This window comes from Ranitomeya imitator, chromosome 1 (assembly GCF_032444005.1).
Source record: "Ranitomeya imitator isolate aRanImi1 chromosome 1, aRanImi1.pri, whole genome shotgun sequence".
NCBI classification, from domain to species: domain Eukaryota; kingdom Metazoa; phylum Chordata; class Amphibia; order Anura; family Dendrobatidae; genus Ranitomeya; species Ranitomeya imitator.
In genome coordinates, this window is record NC_091282.1 from 551,671,810 (window position 1) to 551,694,433 (window position 22,624).

A 22,624-nucleotide genomic window follows, 5' to 3' on the forward strand; every position below is an offset into this window, starting at 1 on the left:
GGGTGGGTCTTCCAGTAAGACAATGGCCCAAAACATACAGCCAAGGCATCAAAGGAGTGGCTCAAAAAGAAGCACATTAAGGCCAGGTTCACATTAGTGTTCAGGGGTTTGCGGCGGGCTGCGTAAGCCACGCCTACTTCCGCATACTTCTGCATTCTCCAGCAGGACTTGGCACCTGTCCACACTGCCAAAAGTACCAATATCTGGTGTGACGCTGTAAGAATCTGGCTGCACTCGGATGTCACCCGAGTGCAGTCCTATTAGAGCATGTAGATTCAAACAGTGAAAAACGGAGAGTGGACCCACTGGACCGTGATGACGAACCCCTCTCGGACGAGCTGACCAGGTGGACCGCCCCCTATACAGTGAGAGTTAGGGGCAGGCCCGTGAGGGACTATCGCCACGGAAGCTGGAGGGTCGACTAAGAACAGAAGGGAACACAGCAGGCACAAAGAGAAAGAGGGAACAGAAAGGAACTACTGAGACAAGGGAGAAGATGGGAACGCTACGGAGGCACGGAGGTTGGCAGGACAATATGGAGACACCGAGGCTGACGGGAGCAAGGAAAAGATATAGGAGCCGGGCAGGTACCGCAGAGGAAAAGGAACAAGGCAGGAACACAGGAAACAGGCAGGCACTGCAGAGGGCGGAGGAGACCCAAAGTCAGAGAGCTAGGAATGCACAGAGACCACAGGTGGCCAGAAGCACTTGTAAACACAAATGAACATCAGGCACAGAGAAGCAGCAGGAAGCAGTTTACATAGCAGCATGGGAGCTACTTCTGGGTTACAGTCCTCCAGGATGACGGAGAGGACAGGAAAGAGCGCCAACAGAGGAATCAGATGTGCGCATGCGCAGAGCTGAATGCGACGCGCGCGAGCACCCGGCGAGCTGCAGTGGGGAGAGGCGGCGGCAGCAACGGCATGACAGTACCCCCACCTTTACGCCCCTCCTTTTTAAGACTAGAAAGAAACCGGGACAAAATACGAGGAGCCCGAATGTTCTCTCGAGGCTCCCAGGACCTCTCCTCAGGACCAAAACCCTTCCAGTCAACCAAAAACAAAGTTCTCCTTCTAAGTTTTTTCATGGCTAAAATGTCCCTAACTTCAAAGACATCATCCTCGGAAACAAAGGTTAGAAGAATGAAACTGATTAAAAACTACAGGTTTAAGGAGAGACACATGAAAAGAATTAGAAATACGCAGAGAGGCAGGCAACTTAAGTTTGTAAGAAACGTCATTAATACGAGACAAAACTTCGAATGGACCGATATAGCGAGGACCCAGCTTATGTGAAGGGATTTTGAGACGGATAAATTTAGAAGAAACCCAAAACCTTGTCCCCAGGATGGAATATAGGAGAATCAAGACGTCTTTTGTCCGCATGTCTCTTCATTCTAACTTGAGCCAACTCAAGGGCGGACTTGGTCTCCTGCCAGACCCTGGAGAACTCTCTAGACAGAAGATCAGCCGCTGGTACAGTAGAGACAGGAGGAACCGGAAGAGGAAGACCAGGATGTTGACCGTAGACGATAAAAAATGGAGATTTGTTAGTGGCTTCGGTGGGATGGTTATTGTAAGAAAACTCAGCCCATGGCAGTAAGTCAGACCAATCATTCTGATGAGAATTGGAAAAATGACGGAAATAAGTTACCAAGGTCTGATTAGTACGTTCCACCTGGCCATTGGACTGTGGATGGTAGGCCGAAGAAAAATCAAGCGAAATGTTCATAGATCTGCAGAGGGATCTCCAGAAGCGGGCGGTGAATTGAACACCTCGGTCAGAAACAATATGTAAAGGAAGACCATGAAGACGAAAAATATGGTGAACAAAAATCTTTGCCAATTCAGGAGCAGAAGGTAAACCTGGGAGAGCGATGAAATGAGCCATCTTGGAGAAACGGTCCATGACCACGAAGATGACGGTGGAACCAGAAGAATGAGGCAGATCATTGATGAAATCCATAGATAAATGTTGCCACGGAGAGGAAGATACTGGCAAAGGATGTAGAAGCCCAGAAGGTAGTTGCCTGGGAATCTTATTCTTGGCACAGGAAGGACAAGAGGCGACAAAACTTTGGACATCCTTAGACAACGTTGGCCACCAGTAAAAACGAGAGATCAAACGAAAGGTTTTTTTGAAACCAACATGTCCAGCCAGTTTGGAGGCGTGACCCCAAAGTAAGACACGTCTCCTGTTCCCTTCAGCGACAAAGGTCTTACCCGGAGGCAACGAAGTGAGAGAGACTGGAGCAACTGTGATGATTCTGGCAGGATCAATGATGTGTGCAGGCTCGTCCTCCAAATCCACCACCTGGAATGACCTAGACAGAGCGTCGGCTTTGGAGTTTTTATTTCCTGGCAAGAAACGAAGTTCGAAGTCAAACCTGGCGAAAAACAAGGCCCACCTGGCCTGCCGAGGATTAAGTCTTTGCGCAGAACGAATATACGCCAGATTCTTGTGATCGTTGTAGATTATAAAACGATGTAAAGCCCCTTCTAAGAGGTACCGCCACTCCTCTAATGCCAACTTGATTGCCAAAAGTTCTTTATCACCGATGGAATAATTTTTTTCTGAGGAGGAGAAGATATTTGAGAAAAAACCACAGGGCACAAGACGACCAGAAGAGGATTTCTGCGAGAGCACAGCTCCAGCTCCAATTGCAGAAGCATCTACTTCAAGGATGAAGGGTTTATTGGCCACTGGACGATGAAGAATAGGAGCTGAGGCAAAGGCTTGCTTGATGGACCGGAAAGCCTCTTCGGCCTCAGACGACCACAGATGAGGATTGGCACCCTTCCGAATCATGGAGGAGATTGGAGCTGAAAGAGAGGAAAAGTGAGGTATAAACTGCCGATAGTAGTTAGCAAATCCAAGAAATCGCTGAATTGCTTTCACTCCAAGAGGACGCGGCCAGTTGAGCACGGCAGAAACTTTTCCCGGATCCATACACAAACCAGCGTCGGAAATGATGAAACCCAAGAAGGGTAGAGATGACTGTTCGAAGACACATTTTTCCAGTTTTGCGTACAGCCGATTCTCTCTCAAACGCTGAAGTACTTGCCGTACATCTCTTCTGTGAGTAGACAGATCTGGAGAGAACACAAGGATATCGTCCAAGTACACTACAACACAGGTGTAAAGTAGATCCCGAATATCGTAGTTACTTACCGATAACGGTATTTCTCTGATCCCATGACGGCACTAACGAGAGAGGGATCCGCCCTCAGGGACAGGAAACCCACAGGTTAAAAAGGCGGGACCTCTCCTCCACCTCAGTTGGTTTACAGAGCCTTGCAGGGAATTTCTGCTGTAACTTAATTGGTTATTTTTACACAACAAAATATAACTGTATAACTTATATAAGCTCATATATATATATATATATATATATATATATATATATATATATATATATATATATATATATATATATATATATATATATATACGGTATATATATATATATATTTTTTTTTTTTTTTTTTTTTTTTTTTTTTTATGCACACCTCGTGACTTAATTTATAAGTAGTGTGGACACCCATACGTGAAGGGAGGGAATATACAGGTGCCGTCATGGGATCAGAGAAATACCGTTATCGGTAAGTAACTACGATATTCTCTTACCCCATGACGGCACTAACGAGAGAATTTCAAAGAATGAAAATTTTAGGGTGGGACTACTGCCTCAAGAACTCTCCTACCAAAAGTTAAGTCTGAGGGAGAAGATAGATTAAGCTGATAGTGCTTGAAGAATGTAGAGGGGGAAGACCAAGTGGCTGCTCTACATATTTGATCTATTGATGCTCCACCACGTTCAGCCCAAGAGGTTGCCACCGACCTGGTTGAATGAGCCTTAATTGTGTCCGGAGCTTGTTCTCCGGAAGAGGTATATGACATCTTGATGGCATCTCTTACCCACCTCGCCAACGTGGCTTTCGATGCCTTGTGACCCTTATTTGGTCCCTGAAAGCAGACAAACAGAGCCCTCCCTTTTCTACACTCCCTTGTGGCTGATAGATAGTGTGTTAGACATCTCTTTATATCTAGAGTGTGTAGAGCCTCCTCTTTTTTGTTTTTTGGATTGGGGCAAAAAGATGGTAACGCTATCTCTTGAGACCTGTGGAATTTTGACGCCACTTTGGGAAGGTAAGAAGGGTCAGTTTTGAGGACTACTCTGTCATCTAATATTTGTGTTAGAGGTGGGTAGGCTGATAAGGCCTGCAGATCACTAATCCTGCGAGCTGAGGTTAGGGCCACCAATAAACAGGTTTTCCAAGATATTATTTTTAGTGAAGCCTGAGATAAAGGTTCGAACGGCGCCTTAGTTAGTGCTGAAAGGACTAAGTTCAGGTCCCAGGGAGGAGCGGTGAGATGTATAACTGGTCTGGACCTAGTAGATGCTCTAATAAATCTTTTTACCCAGTGATTCCCCGCCAAATCCTGATTATAAAGGGCACCCAATGCTGCAATCTGAACTTTCAGGGTGTTTGTTGCCAGGCCTTTCTCTAATCCTTTTTGCAGAAATTCTAGAATTTCCTGGATTGGCATCTGATCTGATAGAGTAACTGCTGATGTGGATAGGAACTTTTTCCAGACCTTGCCGTATGCTTTGGTAGTTACAGGTTTTCTACTAGCCAGCAGGGTAGAAATTAGATTTGAAGAAAACCCCCTTTTTGTTAACAGTTCCCTTTCAAAAGCCAGGCCGTCATATGTAAACTTTTTATTTGTGGGTGATTCACTGGTCCTTGATGCAGGAGGTCTGGGATATCTGGGAGTACCCATGGATCCGCTATGGACATTAGGCGTAGCCATGGGAACCATACTCTTTTCGGCCAGAACGGGGCTATCAATATCACTTTGGCTCTGTCCTCCCTGATTTTTTTCAAGACTAAGGGAATTAGAGCTATCGGAGGAAACACATAAGCTAGATGGAATTTCCATGGAATTAACAACGCGTCTATAGCCACTGGACTCCCCCGAGGATCTATCGAGCAGAAGGCCTCCGTTTTCCGATTTTGATTGTTTGCAAATAGATCTATATCCGGGGCCCCCCAAAGATCCACTATGCGTTTGAATATTCTTGTATTTAACTCCCATTCCCCCTGTTTTAATTGGGTTCTGCTTAGAAAATCCGCAGTTTGATTTTCTGACCCTTTTATGTGAAGGGCTGTCAGGGAGGACAAGTTGGCTTCTGCTTGTGACATGATGAAATTTGTCACTTTCATTAGGGATTGAGACCTCGTCCCTCCCTGATGGTTTAAATATGCTACTACCACCCTGTTGTCCGTCAGTACTCTCACGTGGTGGGAACGGAGGGAAGTTAAAAAATGATTGATGGCGTACTGAACTGCTAAAAGCTCCTTCATGTTTGAAGTAAGGTCTTTTTCTTCTACTGACCAAGGACCTTGGGCAATTTGCCTGTTTAGGTGGGCCCCCCACTCCGAAGGACTTGCGTCTGTGGCCAGGATTATCGAGACTGGCCATACCCATGGAACCCCCCTCCTGAGATTGGACGGGTCTGTCCACCAAGCTAAGGAAGTTTTTGTCCGAGAGGATATTTTTAATTGCTCTTCTAAATTTCCTCCTGCGTGGGATACTGCCTCTAGTATTTCCCACTGGAGATCTCTCGAGTGGCTCTGAGCCCACTGTACCGCTGGGATACAGGATGTCATCGACCCCAGTATGGACATGGCTCTCCTTAGAGTGATCAGAGGAGAGATACTCAACTGATTCACTAGATGTATCATGTTGGATACTTTTTCTTCCGGCAGACGACACTCTTGCTTTGTTGAGTCTATTACTATCCCCAAGTACAACTGTACTTGAGATGGGATAAGCCTGGATTTTTCCAGGTTCAAAAACCATCCTAGATTTGATAGGGCTACCATCACTCTGTTTAGTTGCTGGCTGCAATGTAGAGAGGAACTGCCCATCACTAGGAGGTCGTCCAGATAAGGCACAATCAATATGTTTTGTTCCCTTATATGGGCCATTACTTCCGCCATTAATTTTGTGAATACTCTCGGGGCAATGGCTAGACCAAACGGAAGAGCCCTGTATTGGTAATGTTTCAGTTCCCCTTGTATCATTACTGCAACCCTGAGATATTTCCGGAAATCCGGATGGATTGGCACATGATAGTATGCGTCCTTTAAGTCTATAACAGTCATGAAACAAGACGGGATAAGGGATCTGACACATGATTTTATTGTCTCCATTTTGAATTTTTCTATTACTAGGTATCTGTTTAGTTGTTTCAAATTTATAATTACTCTGAAAGTTCCGTCCGGCTTTGTTCGAAGAAAGTGCAGAGAATAAAACCCCTTTGTCTCTTCCTGTTGCGGAACTTCCTGTAAGACTTTCTTCTCCAGAAGACTGAGAACTTCTCTCTGGATACTCAGCTGCTCGATCTCTGACTTTCTTCGTGGTGTGACCACAAACTGATTGTGTGGCATTGAGTGAAAGATTAGTCTTAGGCCCGTCTTTATGATGTTTAGGGTCCAGGCACTTCCAGAAATTTTTTCCCAGGTTGGAAGAAAGTGGGTCAGTCTCCCTCCTACCTGGGGCACACCCTCATTGTGGCTGTTTTTTATTATCCGGCTTGTTGAACATGAAACCTCCTCTTTTGAATTTTCTGTCTTCCCACCCCTCCTTTTGGTTTTTTGGGGGGCGTCTTTGTGTGAACCTCCTTCCTCGAAAGGGCCGTCTATAAGATTGATTTAGGAATCCCGGAAAGGCTTTCTTTTTATCAACCGCTTTTTCGAGGACATCGTCTAGGGTGGGACCGAACAAATATTCACCTTCACACAGAATGGAACACAACTTAGCTTTAGTTTGCAGGTCCCCCGGCCAGCACTTTAGCCATAGTGCTCTCCTAGCCGCATTTGAGAAGGAAGCCGATCTTGCCGTCAGTCTAACTGAGTCTATTGAGGCATCTGCTAAATACGCAGCGGCACCTCTCATCGCTGACACAGAGTCCAGTATAGACTCTCTCGGGGTTTATTTTTTAATTGAGTCTCTAAATGATCCAGCCAGACCATTAGTGCTCTAGCTGTACACGTAGCAGCTATCCCGGGTTTTAGCCCCCCGCTGGCGGCCTCCCAGGACCCTTTTAGGAAGACATCGGCCTTTTTATCCATAGGATCCTTGATGGTCCCCATATCTTCAAAAGGCAGAGCGAACTTTTTAGAGGCTTTCGCGATGGCGACGTCTAATTTTGGCGCTTTTCCCCATGAGGCGCAGGCTGGGTCATCAAATGGGTATTTCCTTTTGGGTGTTAATAGTACTTTTTTGTCTGGTCTTTTCCACTCCTTTTTTATAAGGGCTTGAATTTTTTCATTTAATGGGAACACTCTGTACTTCTTTTGTTCCAGGCCACTAAACATAAGATCTTGTACAGATTTTTTGGAACGAGTGTCTGCCAGACCCATTGTCGCCCTAACCATTTTTACCAGCGCATCCGTTTCATCTATTGGGAAACAGTTGCGACCGCTTTCTGAAGATGCGGAGGAGGATGATGAAGCTGTAGAGCTATCAGAATCCTCACTCGAGCTATCTCCCTCCCTGGAGCTGTAATCTGGAGATTTTTCTTTATGTTTTCTTTTACGGTTTTTTACGCTTTTTAATGCGTCCGCTACTTGGGTTTTAATTAAATCTTTTAATTCAGATGTGAAACTTGGTGTCTCCTCATCAATGGTGTTCTTAATACATGGCGCACAGAGTTTTTTAACCCATGAATCCGGCAAATCAGCTGAACAAAGCGGGCATACTCTATTTTTACTTTTCCCCTGGCATTTCTTTCCCTAGGAAACAATAAACCCCTATTAGAATTTCCACTTTCACGGAGGTCACTTACCCTCCTAATGTGAGGAAGATACCGGTTGTGGCTTTGAGGATGCCTCCTCCAGTTGAACCACCGTCTCCCTCCTGGATCCACCAGAGCCTCTGCTACGCTGGGATCCTGAGCTGCTGCGCTGCGTGGGTTTTCTTGAAGAATGGCGCTCCTTCGGGTTCTTTGTCACAGGGGCCTGTGAAATTTCTTCCACCGACTGCTCTATTCCACTCATGGTGGTAATCTCTGAGCAGCGGTATGCCCCTTTCCTTCCGGATATATACCGATGGAGCGGCGCCAGGCAACTTCCGGTTTACCCAGAGGTGCCCTGCGCCGCCCCGGAAGTGACCCCCGCGCCTGCGCAGTAAGTCGCCGGACCTCGCGCGCGCGCTCACTACTTGCCGGCTCACAGGAGGGACGGAGCTTCTGCAGCCGCTGCTGCACCCTGCGTCCTGCCGCTTGTCGGTGACCGGCGTCACCACCCCCTGTGCGCCTCATGGACCGGCGGAGGAAACCTCCAGGTAGCCGCCGCTACCTATTACCGACCACTCCATTGAAACGAGAAGAGGCAGGCTCGGTCCTCTTCACTGCCTCCCCTCCGCGCATATCCACGAGGCCCGCCGACCCCGGAACGCGCCTTCAGGGAGGAATCCACCCGTGACCGTGGCAGGGCCCCCCGCTGCCTGAACTCGGCCCGATGGTCCCTGGACTCCTGGATGGTAAGCTGTGGGTCCCCGTCGGGGACAGGAAACCGAACTGAGGTGGAGGAGAGGTCCCGCCTTTTTAACCTGTGGGTTTCCTGTCCCTGAGGGCGGATCCCTCTCTCGTTAGTGCCGTCATGGGGTAAGAGAAAAACATCATTTACGAACTCCTGGAAGACTGCGGGTGCATTGCATAAACCGAATGGCATAACCAAATATTCATAATGACCATCTCTGGTATTAAACGCAGTCTTCCACTCGTCACCAGAACGGATACGGATCAAATTATAAGCTCCTCTGAGATCCAATTTGGTAAAGATTCGTGCTCCACGCAGACGATCAAAGAGCTCTGGTATGAGAGGAAGTGGGTACTTGTTTTTGATCGTGATGGTGTTGAGACCCCGATAGTCTATACATGGGCGAAGAGAACCGTCCTTCTTTTTAACGAAGAAGAACCCAGCTCCTGCAGGTGAGGAAGACTTTCGAATGAAGCCTCTGGCCAGATTCTCATGAATATATTCGGACATGGCTTGAGTCTCGGTAGGAGACAATGGGTAAATACGACCCCTAGGTGGAGTAGAACCAGGAACAAGGTCTATCGGGCAGTCATAAGAGCGGTGCGGCGGCAAAATCTCCGCTTCCTTCTTGTTAAAGACGTCCGAGAAAGCGCAATAGGCTGGAGGAATTCCCACGGATTCCGAAGCAGACCGAGAGGAGGACGCAGGCTTGATGGGAAGCAGGCACCTGTTCAGACAAGACTGTCCCCACCGTAGAACATCTCCAGTACGCCAGTCCAGCGTGGGTTCGTGATCTCTCAACCAAGGAAGACCCAAAAGGAAAGAATGAGACAAAGAAGGTAAAACATAAAAGGCCAGTTTCTCACGATGAAGAGCTCCAATCTGAAGTTCGACTTCCTCCGTAACCAAGTTGACGGTCTCCCGCAAAGGCTGACCATCGACGGAAGCTATTTGTCTAGGAGTCTCCAAGGGTCTAACAGGTATCCCAAGCCTGTTAACAACATCGAGCTGAACAAAGTTCCCAGCCGCTCCTGAATCAACATAAGCCTCCAGAGAAAAGTGACGGGAACCTAAATGTAGAATAACAGACAAAACCAGAGGCGGAGAGGAATCATAACCACCTAGGAAGGCCTCTCTTACCTGTCCTAGGCGGATGCGTTTCCCGGCTTCTGAGGACAAGCGCGTAAGAGATGAGAGGCATTGCCGCAGTAAAAACAAAGACCTTGTGCGAGTCTCTCCTTGCGGCGTTGCTCAGAAGACTTAAGGCGATCTACCTGCATGGGTTCAGGAGAAGATGAAGAAGCCACCGGGGCTGCTTGAGAAAAAGAAGTCCCTCGAGCAACAGTGGTCTGGCGAAGAGATCTCCTCTCTCTGGCAAGCTCACGAGTGCGCTCCTGAAAGCGCAGATCAATGCGTATGGCCAAGGAGATAAGATCATCCAAAGAGGTGGGAGTGTCCTGTCCCGCCAACTCATCCTTAATCCGTGAAGACAAACCACGCCAAAACGCTCCAACCAAAGCCTCATTATTCCACCCAAGGTCTGAGGACAGAGTCCGGAAACGGATGGCGTACTGGGCTACTGAGAGAGTACCCTGGTAAAGGTTAAAGAGGGACTCAGTGGTAGAGACCAGACGACCAGGTTCATCAAAAACCTTACGGAAGGTATCCAGGAACGGATTGAGTTGGGAGACCAAAGGATCATCACGCTCCCAGAGAGGATTAACCCATGCCAAAGCCTCACCCTCCAAATGGGATACTATAAAAGCAACCTTAGCTCGGTCGGTAGGATAAAGTGGCGGAGATAATTCAAAATGCAGCTGGCATTGATTAAGAAAGCCACGGCATGCTTTAGAATCCCCACCATACCGAGGAGGTCTAGCAAGTCGGGGAGAGGGTTGTGGCGCAGAGACAGGAGTGGAACCAGAGGCCACATTCTGGAGGGAGCGAAGCCGATCATTAATGGAGGCCATAAAATTCAAAATATGGGACCGAGTGTCCCGTTGTTGACCTAGCTCCTGCTGAAGGGCAACCAACTGCGGAGCAATACCAGGATCAGAAGGCTGTAAAGCCGCTAGGCGAGACTCCATATTCTTTAAAAAATGACATGATCCTAGTCTGGTTTTCACGCAAAAAGAGTAACTCCTTTTAAGTGGCGGAGACTCCAGCGGGGTCCATGGCCTGATGTTACTGTGACGCTGTAAGAATCTGGCTGCACTCGGATGTCACCCGAGTGCAGTCCTATTAGAGCATGTAGATTCAAACAGTGAAAAACGGAGAGTGGACCCACTGGACCGTGATGACGAACCCCTCTCGGACGAGCTGACCAGGTGGACCGCTCCCTATACAGGGAGAGTTAGGGGCAGGCCCGTGAGGGACTATCGCCACGGAAGCTGGAGGGTCGACTAAGAACAGAAGGGAACACAGCAGGCACAAAGGGAAAGAGGGAACAGAAAGGAACTACTGAGACAAGGGAGAAGATGGGAACGCTACGGAGGCACGGAGGTTGGCAGGACAATAGGGAGACACCGAGGCTGACGGGAGCAAGGAAAATATATAGGAGCCGGGCAGGTACCGCAGAGGAAAAGGAACTGAAGGAACACAGGAAACAGGCAGGCACTGCAGAGAGAGGAGGAGACCCAAAGTCAGAGAGCTAGGAACGCACAGAGACCACAGGTGGCCAGAAGCACTTGTAAACACAAATGAACATCAGGCACAGAGAAGCAGCAGGAAGCAGTTTACATAGCAGCATGGGAGCTACTTCCGGGTTACAGTCCTCCAGGATGACGGAGAGGACAGGAAAGAGCGCCAACAGAGGAATCAGATGTGCGCACGCGCAGAGCTGAATGCGACGCGCGCGCGCACCCGGCGAGCTGCAGTGGGGAGAGGCGGCGGCAGCAACGGCATGACATCTGGTTTAAAACCAACAGTATCACTGTGCTTGGATAGCCAGCAAACTCGCCTGACCTTAACCCCACAGATGGGGTATTGTCAAGAGAAAGATGAGGGACATCAGACCCAATAATGTAAACATTTTGGATTTTAAAAATGCATGAAAATGCTGGTGTTATAAAAGTATTCTTATTTACTGAGATATTGACTTTTGGGTTTTTATTGGCTGTAAGCCATAATCATCAACATTAACAGAAATAAACACTTGAAATAGATCACTTTGTAATTACTCTATATAATATACGAGTTTCACTTTTTGTATTGAAGAACTGAAATAAATTTACTTATTGTTGAATTCTAATTTTGTGAGAAGTACTTGTATATGAAATTATTATTATACAGGAGATCTTACATTCCTTATACAGTGGGAAAAATAAGTATTTGATATACTGCCGATTTTTCACGTTTTCCCGCCTACAAAGAATGAAGAGGTCTGTCATTTTTATAGTATGTACACTTTAACTGTGAGAGACAGAATCTAAAAATAATAATACAATTAAAAAAAAACAGAAAATCACATTGTATGATTTTTACATAATTAATTTGAATTTTATTGCATGAAATAATTATTTGATACAATAGAAAACCAGAACTTAATATTTGGTACAGAAACCTTTATTTGCAATTACACAGGTCAGATGTTTCCTGTAGTTCTTGACAAAATTTGCACTCACTGCAGCAGGGATTTTGGCCCACTGCTCCATACAGATCTTCTCCAGATCGTTCAGGTTTCGGGGCTGTCGCTGGACAACATTGAGTTTCAGCTCTCCCCAAAGATTTTCTAATGGATTAAGGTCTAGAGACCAGCTAGGCCACTACAGAACCTTGACATTCTTCTTACAGAGCCACTGCTTATTTGCTCTGTCTGTGTGTTTCACGTTATTGTCATGCTGGAAGACCCAGCCACAACTCAACTTCAATGCTCGTACTGAGGGAAGAAGGTTGTTGGCCAAAATCTTGTGATATGTAACCCTATCCATCCTCCCTTCAATATGGTGCAGTCATCCTATCCCATTTGCAGAAAAGAACCCTCAAAGTAAGATGTTTCCCCCACCATGCTTGATGGTTGGGATGGTATTCTTGGGGTTGTACTCCTTCTTCTTCCTCCAAACATGGTGAGTAGAGTTGATACCAAAATGTTCTATTTTGGTCTCATCTGACCACATGACCTTTTGCCATATCTCCTCTGGATCTTTCAAATGGTCATTGTGAAGCTTCAAATTGGCCTGGACATTTACTGGGGAGAGCAGGGGAACCTTGCCTGCCCTGCAGGATTTTAATCTATAACGGCGTAGTGTATTACTAACGACACTGTGGTCCTAGCTCTTCAGGTCATTGATCAGGTCCTCCCATGCAGTTCTGGGCAGATTCCTGACCTTTCTCAGAATCATCCTTACCCCACAAGGCGAGATCTTGCATGGAGCACCAGAACAAGGAAGATTGACCGCCATCTTGTGTTTCCACTTTCTAAGAATTATTGCCAACAGTTGTTGCTTCTGTCCATGGTGTCCTTAGACAGCTCTTTGGTCTTGGCCATGGTGGAGAGGTTGGCGTGTGCAGAGGAGGAGGGCTTATTAAAGAAAAACAGGTCTGTGAGAGCCAGAATTCGTACTGGTTGGTAGGTGATCAAATACTTATTTCATGCAATAAAATGCTAATTATGTAAAAATCAAACAATGTGATTTTCTGGTTTTGATTTTTAGATTCTGTCTCACAGGTGAAGTGTACCTACGATAAAAATTACAGACCTCTCCATTCTTTGTAGGTGGGAAAACTTGCAAAATCGTCAGTGCGTCAAATACGTATTTTCCCCACTGCTTATTATCATACAGGGATCTTACATTCTTAATAGAGTCTCTTATATATAACGGTGGATGCGTCCTTCTGTCCGAAGCCGGGGTGCGTGGCACCTGCGCAGTATGGCATTGTAATCAGCGCATGCGCATACTACACTACGGCACCATTGTATTTAAGTGCATTCCCAGACAGTGTCTTCAATAAAATGGTGCCGGAGATTGCGGTATGTGCATGCGCTGGCACCATTTTATTGATGAATTCTACTACGTCAGCATAGCAGTGGGCACATGTCGGCTGTTGTCATTATCCCTATGGCCGGCACGTGCACATATCGCCATATCTGGCGCCATTTTGTTGAAGACCCTGTATAACAGTACCAATAACACCGCTCACCCCCCGAGGCAGAACGCGTGCAGTACCTAGTACCATCTATAGCAGTGGTGGCGCTCACATCCCATCACCACCATCAGACCTTCCTAGCAGCATGGAGCACAGGAGTCACAAGCACGCCTGCTAAGGGGCCCAGGCACCGAGGGCCACAGATCAGCTAGGGCACATAGAGGAGGAATCACTGCAGCAGAACAGCCATCCTTCTCACAAGCATGGCTGATAACAGAGAACAATAGGATGGAGTCACCCACATAACAATGCACTTTACTGCCCCATTCCAGTCCACGCACACTACAATATCCATGAACCCCCCCCAACAAGCTGCGGTAATCCACGCCACCCACCGGGGTAAAGAAATGGCCAGCATTCGTCTTGTCCGGTTTCTTAAAGGCGCAGCTCCCTCCTGTCGTGCGGCATGGCAAGAGTTAAACGAGCCAGCTACCTCGCAGACAAGCAGCGCGCACTTCCTGGTGGGTTGATGTGAGGCGGTTTCCGATTGGACAGCAGTGCACCGTGTTTCTCCTGATTGGTCGAGAGTAAGGTCTGTGCTGTGATTCGCCAGAGGGCAGTCACATGTTCGGTCCTGTAGCGTATACTTAGTCGTCCTATGTCCTGATGCTAAACTGCTGGGGTTAGTAGTGCCACTGTCGCGGAAACTAGTGAGTACGCGTGCTGCTTTCATACAGGCGGAACCTCTCAGCCCGTGCTGTGCCCGGACGGCTGTTGGTGACGGACCGGAGCTGGTTATGGAGGAACAGGAGATGCAGATAAAGGTGAAGAAAGGTGAGTGGCGGGGAGCTGTGGACGGTGTGGGCTGCGCGGCCGTCCCGTGTTGCCTGTGCTTCCTGCAGCATGGTAATGAGTTGCTTAGCGACCATTGTTTTTTTCCTCCCCTTTTTCTCATTATCTTCTGCCGCCATAGAAATTGCTTTTTAAATGACACCATGTGTTTTACCATACAGTTCTCTGGCAAGGTGATAAAATGGGCAACTGTGCCATTCACTGTCCGGTATAATCGCCATGTATGCTGCAGCTCCGCACGCCCTGCCACGGGGACGGACTAAACTGCATATTGGGATTATGGGATGATGGGCTGCAATACTAGACTCCACCACTAGATGGCAGCACATTTTACAAATGCAGCCCAGGAAATGACTTCTTGTAATATAGCAAGAAGGGAATTCAATGGAAATACGGTACTTAAATGAATCAGAACATCCACAGGGCTGGATTAAAGTTTAATAATAGAACCAGGGAAAAAAGATTGTAACTATATGGGATTATGTGTAGAATATCGGGTTACACACGCCTGGTGATATAGCTCATCAACATCTCATAGGAATATGGGTATAACTATTGATCTGTATGGGGATTATGGGTGAAATATCACAAATACACATGCCCAGGAACATACTTCATCTACTTCTGATAGGAATATGGGTATATTTATTGTTCTGTATGGGGATTATGGGTGAAATATCACAAATACACATGCCCAGGAACATATTTCATCTACTTCTGATAGGAATATGGGTATATTTATTGATCTGTATGGGGATTATGGGTGAAATATCACAAATACACATGCCCAGGAACATACTTCATCTACTTCTGATAGGAATATGGGTATAACTATTGATCTGTATGGGGATTATGGGTGAAATATCACAAATACACATGCCCAGGAACATACTTCATCTACTTCTGATAGGAATATGGGTATAATTATTGTTCTGTATGAGGATTATGGGTGAAATATCACAAATACACATGCCCAGGAACATACTTCATCTACTTCTGATAGGAATATGGGTATAACTATTGATCTGTATGGGGATTATGGGTGAAATATCACAAATACACATGCCCAGGAACATATTTCATCTACTTCTGATAGGAATATGGGTATATTTATTGTTCTGTATGGGGATTATGGGTGAAATATCACAAATACACATGCCCAGGAACATACTTCATCTACTTCTGATAGGAATATGGGTATAATTATTGTTCTGTATGGGGATTATGGGTGAAATATCACAAATACACATGCCCAGGAACATACTTCATCTACTTCTGATAGGAATATGGGTATAATTATTGATCTGTATGGGGATTATGGGTGAAATATCACAAATACACATGCCCAGGAACATATTTCATCTACTTCTGATAGGAATATGGGTATATTTATTGATCTGTATGGGGATTATGGGTGAAATATCACAAATACACATGCCCAGGAACATACTTCATCTACTTCTGATAGGAATATGGGTATAACTATTGATCTGTATGGGGATTATGGGTGAAATATCACAAATACACATGCCCAGGAACATACTTCATCTACTTCTGATAGGAATATGGGTATAATTATTGTTCTGTATGAGGATTATGGGTGAAATATCACAAATACACATGCCCAGGAACATACTTCATCTACTTCTGATAGGAATATGGGTATATTTATTGTTCTGTATGGGGATTATGGGTGAAATATCACAAATACACATGCCCAGGAACATATTTCATCTACTTCTGATAGGAATATGGGTATATTTATTGATCTGTATGGGGATTATGGGTGAAATATCACAAATACACATGCCCAGGAACATACTTCATCTACTTCTGATAGGAATATGGGTATAACTATTGATCTGTATGGGGATTATGGGTGAAATATCACAAATACACATGCCCAGGAACATACTTCATCTACTTCTGATAGGAATATGGGTATAATTATTGTTCTGTATGAGGATTATGGGTGAAATATCACAAATACACATGCCCAGGAACATACTTCATCTACTTCTGATAGGAATATGGGTATAACTATTGATCTGTATGGGGATTATGGGTGAAATATCACAAATACACATGCCCAGGAACATATTTCATCTACTTCTGATAGGAATATGGGTATATTTATTGTTCTGTATGGGGATTATGGGTGAAATATCACAAATACACATGCCCAGGAACATACTTCATCTACTTCTGATAGGAATATGGGTATAACTATTGATCTGTATGGGGATTATGGGTGAAATATCACAAATACACATGCCCAGGAACATACTTCATCTACTTCTGATAGGAATATGGGTATAATTATTGTTCTGTATGAGGATTATGGGTGAAATATCACAAATACACATGCCCAGGAACATACTTCATCTACTTCTGATAGGAATATGGGTATAACTATTGATCTGTATGGGGATTATGGGTGAAATATCACAAATACACATGCCCAGGAACATATTTCATCTACTTCTGATAGGAATATGGGTATATTTATTGTTCTGTATGGGGATTATGGGTGAAATATCACAAATACACATGCCCAGGAACATACTTCATCTACTTCTGATAGGAATATGGGTATAATTATTGTTCTGTATGGGGATTATGGGTGAAATATCACAAATACACATGCCCAGGAACATACTTCATCTACTTCTGATAGGAATATGGGTATAATTATTGATCTGTATGGGGATTATGGGTGAAATATCACAAATACACATGCTCAGGAACATATTTCATCTACTTCTGATAGGAATATGGGTATATCTATTGATCTGTATGGGGATTATGGGTGAAATATCACAAATACACATGCTCAGGAACATACTTCATCTACTTCTGATAGGAATATGGGTATATCTATTGATCTGTATGGGGATTATGGGTGAAATATCACAAATACACATGCCCAGGAACATACTTCATCTACTTCTGATAGGAATATGGGTATAATTATTGATCTGTATGGGGATTATGGGTGAAATATCACAAATACACATGCTCAGGAACATACTTCATCTACTTCTGATAGGAATATGGGTATAATTATTGTTCTGTATGGGGATTATGGGTGAAATATCACAAATACACATGCCCAGGAACATACTTCATCTACTTCTGATAGGAATATGGGTATATCTATTGATCTGTATGGGGATTATGGGTGAAATATCACAAATACACATGCTCAGGAACATACTTCATCTACTTCTGATAGGAATATGGGTATAACTATTGATCTGTATGGGGATTATGGGTGAAATATCACAAATACACATGCCCAGGAACATACTTCATCTACTTCTGATAGGAATATGGGTATATCTATTGATCTGTATCGGGATTATGGGTGAAATATCACAAATACACATGCCCAGGAACATATTTTATCATTATTTTAAGAACATATATTTATCCCAAATAGTCATGCCCAGTACCACATTTGATGAATTTCCCATAATAATATGAATAGAATTATTCACCTCCATGGTAATTCAATGTGAAATATTATATTTACAGAGGCCAAATAATTTTGCAGCTTTGTTTGAAAAAATATCTTTAAAAACTTGTGGGCACCTAAGCTCCATAATAAATGAATACCTATATGTACTTTTATATTACAGCGTCAAATAGGCTAAGTAATTTCCTTTTACAGCTTGGTAATTCTGCATTCAACAGCGCTGTAATAAGTCAGTATAGGCTGTTTATTGTCTCTATATGACGGCTTTTTATTAATATAGCGATAACAGTTTGAACTATTAATTTGAAAATATCTGCATTGATTTCCTGGACACATGCAGTGTCTATACGCTCAAAGATGCTGAAACAGGCCTGGAAAGACGGGTTTAACAAAGTTTTTGCTTTTTTTTTTTTTTTTCTTCAAGATTGTGAAAACTGTCTGAAGCATTGACTTGAAAATAGCTTTTGTGACTTTATTGATATATTTTGTGGTTGGACGTCAAGGTTGCTGAAATAAGTAAATAAAGGCGGATTTAATAGACTTTTAACTGCTTATCTTCAGTACTGAAAAAAAGGCTTAAAGCTGACCTGTCATCACATTCAACGCCTCCAAGCCGCAGCTATGGTGGCATAGCTGACAGGTCCAGCAGTGTGGACAGCCCTCTATCCGCCTCCCTGGTGCCTCCGCACTAAAATATTACACTTTATTCCTCTCGACGGGCACCACTGGAAGCATGAAGTGTCTGTATCGGTCCGATGGAGTGTGAACAAATCGCTATCTACAATGCACTGCGTCATCAGTTGCTGGGCAGGAATTTTTTTACTGCCCAGTGACTGATGACGCGGCACAGCGCAGGGCTCAAGCACTGATTGGTTCACACTCCAAAACACCAACAGGACCACTTCTTGATTCCCGTTACGCGCGCCAAGGGGGCAATAAAGTTTAGTATTTCAATGAGGAGTCACCCAGGGAGGTGGACAAAGGTCTCTCCACACATCTGGACCTGTCAACTATGCCACCATAGCTGCGGCTTGGTGGCATTGAATGTGATAACAGGTCCTCTTTAAAGCGTCGAGTTGAAAATAGCCTGTGTTTTCCTTGTGAAATTTAATACTTAGCTGCTCAATCGTGCATAGCGTGTGCTGTCAACCAACAAACACCTTACCCCACTAATTTCACATAAAATGTAATGCGATATGATCATCAGATGTGGATGATTATATTATTGATTATTATCAATATTCATTTATATGGGGATTATGATTTGGATAACATGGCTACAAATCCCAACTCCCATATTTATCCTTTACCTGATAAAAATATCCAGTAGAGTCTCTTTTATCCAAGCTAAACGGGAGCAGAGGGTGCTTGGATTTGTGAAAAACTGGGATAACTCAAACAACTGAATAAAATGCCCCCCTTTGTATCCTGCTGTCCCGCTTTGGGTCTTCCTGTCCCTCTTGTATTCTTCTGTCCCTCTGAGTATCCTCCTTTTGTGTCATCCTACCTCTCTTTTATGTTCTACTGTCCGCTTTTGTCCATTTTTTGTGTCTAAAAGGGGAGCCCTGGGCAGCCGCCTGGATGCTTGGATAAAGCAGTATATTGGCTGGCAAAGTGCTGTACAGTCATGGCCAAAAGTATTGAGAATGAGACAAATAGTAATTTTTCCAAAGTTTACTGCTTCATTTTTGTAATGGCAATTTGCATATACTCCTGAATGTCAAAGAGTGATCAGCTTAACAGCAATTACTGTACTTGCAAAGTCAATATTTGCCCAGAAAATGAACTTTAACCCCCAAAACACATTTCAACATCATTGCAGTCCTGCCTTAAAAGGAGCAGCTAACATCGTTTTAGTGCTTGATCCATTAACACAGGTGTGGGTGTTGATGAGGACAGGGCTGGCGATCAGTCATGATTAAGTAAGAATGACATTACTGGACACTTTAAAAGGAGGCTGGTGCTTGGTATCATTGTTTCTCTTCAGTTAACCATGGTTATCTCTAAAGAAACATGTGCAGCCATCATTGCACTGCACAAAAATGGCCTAACAGGGAACAGTATCGCAGCTACAAAGATTGCACCTCAGTCAACAATCTATCGCATCATCAAGAACTTCAAGGAGAGAGCTTCCATTGTTGTCAAAAAGGCTCCAGGGCGCCCAACAAAGACCAGCAAGCGCCAGGACCGTATCTTAAAACTGTTTCAGCTGCGGGATCGGACTACCAGCAGTGCCGAGCTTGCTCAGGAATGGCAGCAGGCTGGTGTGAGTGCTTCTGCACGCACTGTGAGGAGGAGACTCTTTGAGCAAGGCCTGGTTTCAAGGAGGACAGCAAAGAAGCCACTTCTCTCCAGAAAAAACATCAGGGACCGACTGATATTCTGCAAAAGGTACAGGGAGTGGACTGCTGAGGACTGGGAAAAGTCATTTTCTCTGATGAATCCTCTTTTCGATTGTTTGGGACATCTGGAAAACAGCTTATTCGGAGAAGAAGAGGTGAGCGCTCCCACCAGTCTTGACTCATGCCAACTGTAAAGCATCCTGAAACCATTCATGTGTGGGGTTGCTTCTCAGCCAAGGGAATCGGCTCACTCACAGTCTTGCCTAAAAACACAGCCATGAATAAAGAATGGTACCAGAATGTCCTCCAAGAGCAACTTCTCCCAACCGTCCAAGAGCAGTTTGGCGCCCAACAATGCCTTTTCCAGCATGATGGAGCACCTTGCCATAAAGCAAAGGTGATAACTAAATGGCTCATGGAACAAAACAGAGATTTTGGGTCCATGGTCTGGAAACTCCCCAGATCTTAATCCCATTGAGAACTTGTGGTCAATCATCAAGAGACGGGTGGACAAACAATAACCAACAAATTCTGGCAAAATGCAAGCATTGATTATGCAAGAATGGACTGCTATCAGTCAGGATTTGGTCCAGAAGTTGATTGAGAGCATGCCAGGGAAAATTGCAGAGGTCTTGAAGAAGAAGGGTCAACACTGCAAATATTGACTTGCTGCATTAACTCATTCTAACTGTCAATATAACCTATTGGTACTCATAATACGATTGCAATTATATTTCTGTATGTGATATAAACATCAGACAAACACTAATAAAAACCAGAGGCCAGCAGATCAAGTGAAAATATAATGTTGGTGTCATTCTCAAAACTTTTGGCCATGACTGTATACGTTACCCTCATCTTTTTCCCACAGCCACACAAAAAAAACAAAAAAAACTGCCCTGTATAGCGGGGAATATGAAAGTTTCCATTCCCATTCAAGTGAACCTGGATGGAAAACGGGCACATAAGATTCAATTATGCCTTGCCTACTAACGAAGAAGCAATACCGAGTCCTATATCAGACATGTGAACGTAAGCAGGATCATTTATTGTTCCATGAAAGCTATTTTGTTGGATTTGTTATGATGGCCTTCATATTAACCTAGAGACCAGTATACACTAAAATACATGTTCCATTTCCAAATATTTTTGTTAAGATAAAACCTATTATTTTATTAAGTTATTTTAAAAAAATTCTATATATCTCCATTAAAAGTTATTGATGTCAACAAACCTAAGTAACCAATAAAATCCTGCAAAAGATCCAACATCCTATAAAGAACAATGTATTGAGAATAATATAGGTATATAAGCAAGAAGTATGGTGCAAGACTGCTCATCTCTATGACATGGCCGGCCTAATAAGGAGGTGGGAACACTGGGTCAAAGACCTATGAAGCCAGGGCTCACATCTCCCAGGGGTGGGAGAAGTCAATGGACATGTAATCCTGTCAGATGCAAATAGGTTACAGGATCTGTATATCCATAGCATTCTGACCATAACCCCATATAGAATAATAAATATACCCATATTCTTACCGGAAGTTAATGAAATGTTTCATCATATTTTACCAATAATCAACGTATAAAACAATAATTGTACACATACGTGTTCTTACCAGGAATTGATCGAATATGACACTGGGCATGTGTATTCATGATATTTCACCCATAATCCCCATACAGATCAATAGATATACCCATATTCCTATCAGAAGTAGATAAAGTATGTTCCTGGGCATGTGTATTTGTGATATTTCACCCATAATCCCCATACAGATCAATAGTTATACCCATATTCCTATCAGAAGTAGATGAAGTATGTTCCTGAGCATGTGTATTTGTGATATTTCACCCATAATCCCCATACAGATCAATATACCCATATTCCTATCAGAAGTAGATGAAATATGTTCCTGGGCATGTGTATTTGTGATATTTCACCCATAATCCCCATACAGAACAATAATTATACCCATATTCCTATCAGAAGTAGATGAAGTATGTTTCTGAGCATGTGTATTTGTGATATTTCACCCATAATCCCCATACAGATCAATAATTATACCCATATTCCTATCAGAAGTAGATGAAGTATGTTCCTGAGCATGTGTATTTGTGATATTTCACCCATAATCCCCATACAGAACAATAGATATACCCATATTCCTATCAGAAGTAGATGAAGTATGTTCCTGAGCATGTGTATTTGTGATATTTCACCCATAATCCCCATACAGATCAATAATTATACCCATATTCCTATCAGAAGTAGATGAAGTATGTTCCTGGGCATGTGTATTTGTGATATTTCA

The 22,624-nt window shown here is 44.1% G+C and overlaps 2 protein-coding genes across 3 annotated transcripts in view; one reads left to right on the forward strand and one right to left on the reverse strand.

Annotated features, from left to right (window-relative positions):
- RFXANK (regulatory factor X associated ankyrin containing protein) overlaps nucleotides 1-14,252 on the reverse strand; it is a 63,665-nt gene extending 49,413 nt beyond the window's left edge. Inside the window, exon 1 of the mRNA XM_069767706.1 lies at nucleotides 14,033-14,252. The gene's annotated coding sequence lies outside the window, so the exon portion shown is untranslated. The remainder of the gene's footprint in view (nucleotides 1-14,032) is intronic.
- Nucleotides 14,253-14,328: 76 nt separating this feature from the next.
- BORCS8 (BLOC-1 related complex subunit 8) overlaps nucleotides 14,329-22,624 on the forward strand; it is a 41,080-nt gene continuing 32,784 nt past the window's right edge. Inside the window, exon 1 of one of the 2 annotated variants that reach the window (XM_069767708.1) lies at nucleotides 14,329-14,461. Coding sequence is in view for 1 of the 2 variants with exons in the window: in XM_069767707.1 (XP_069623808.1) it covers nucleotides 14,435-14,471 (37 nt within the window). In the remaining variant the exon portion in view is untranslated. Of the gene's footprint in view, nucleotides 14,472-22,624 lie in introns of both variants that reach the window. The other variant, XM_069767707.1, reaches the window with a different exon arrangement.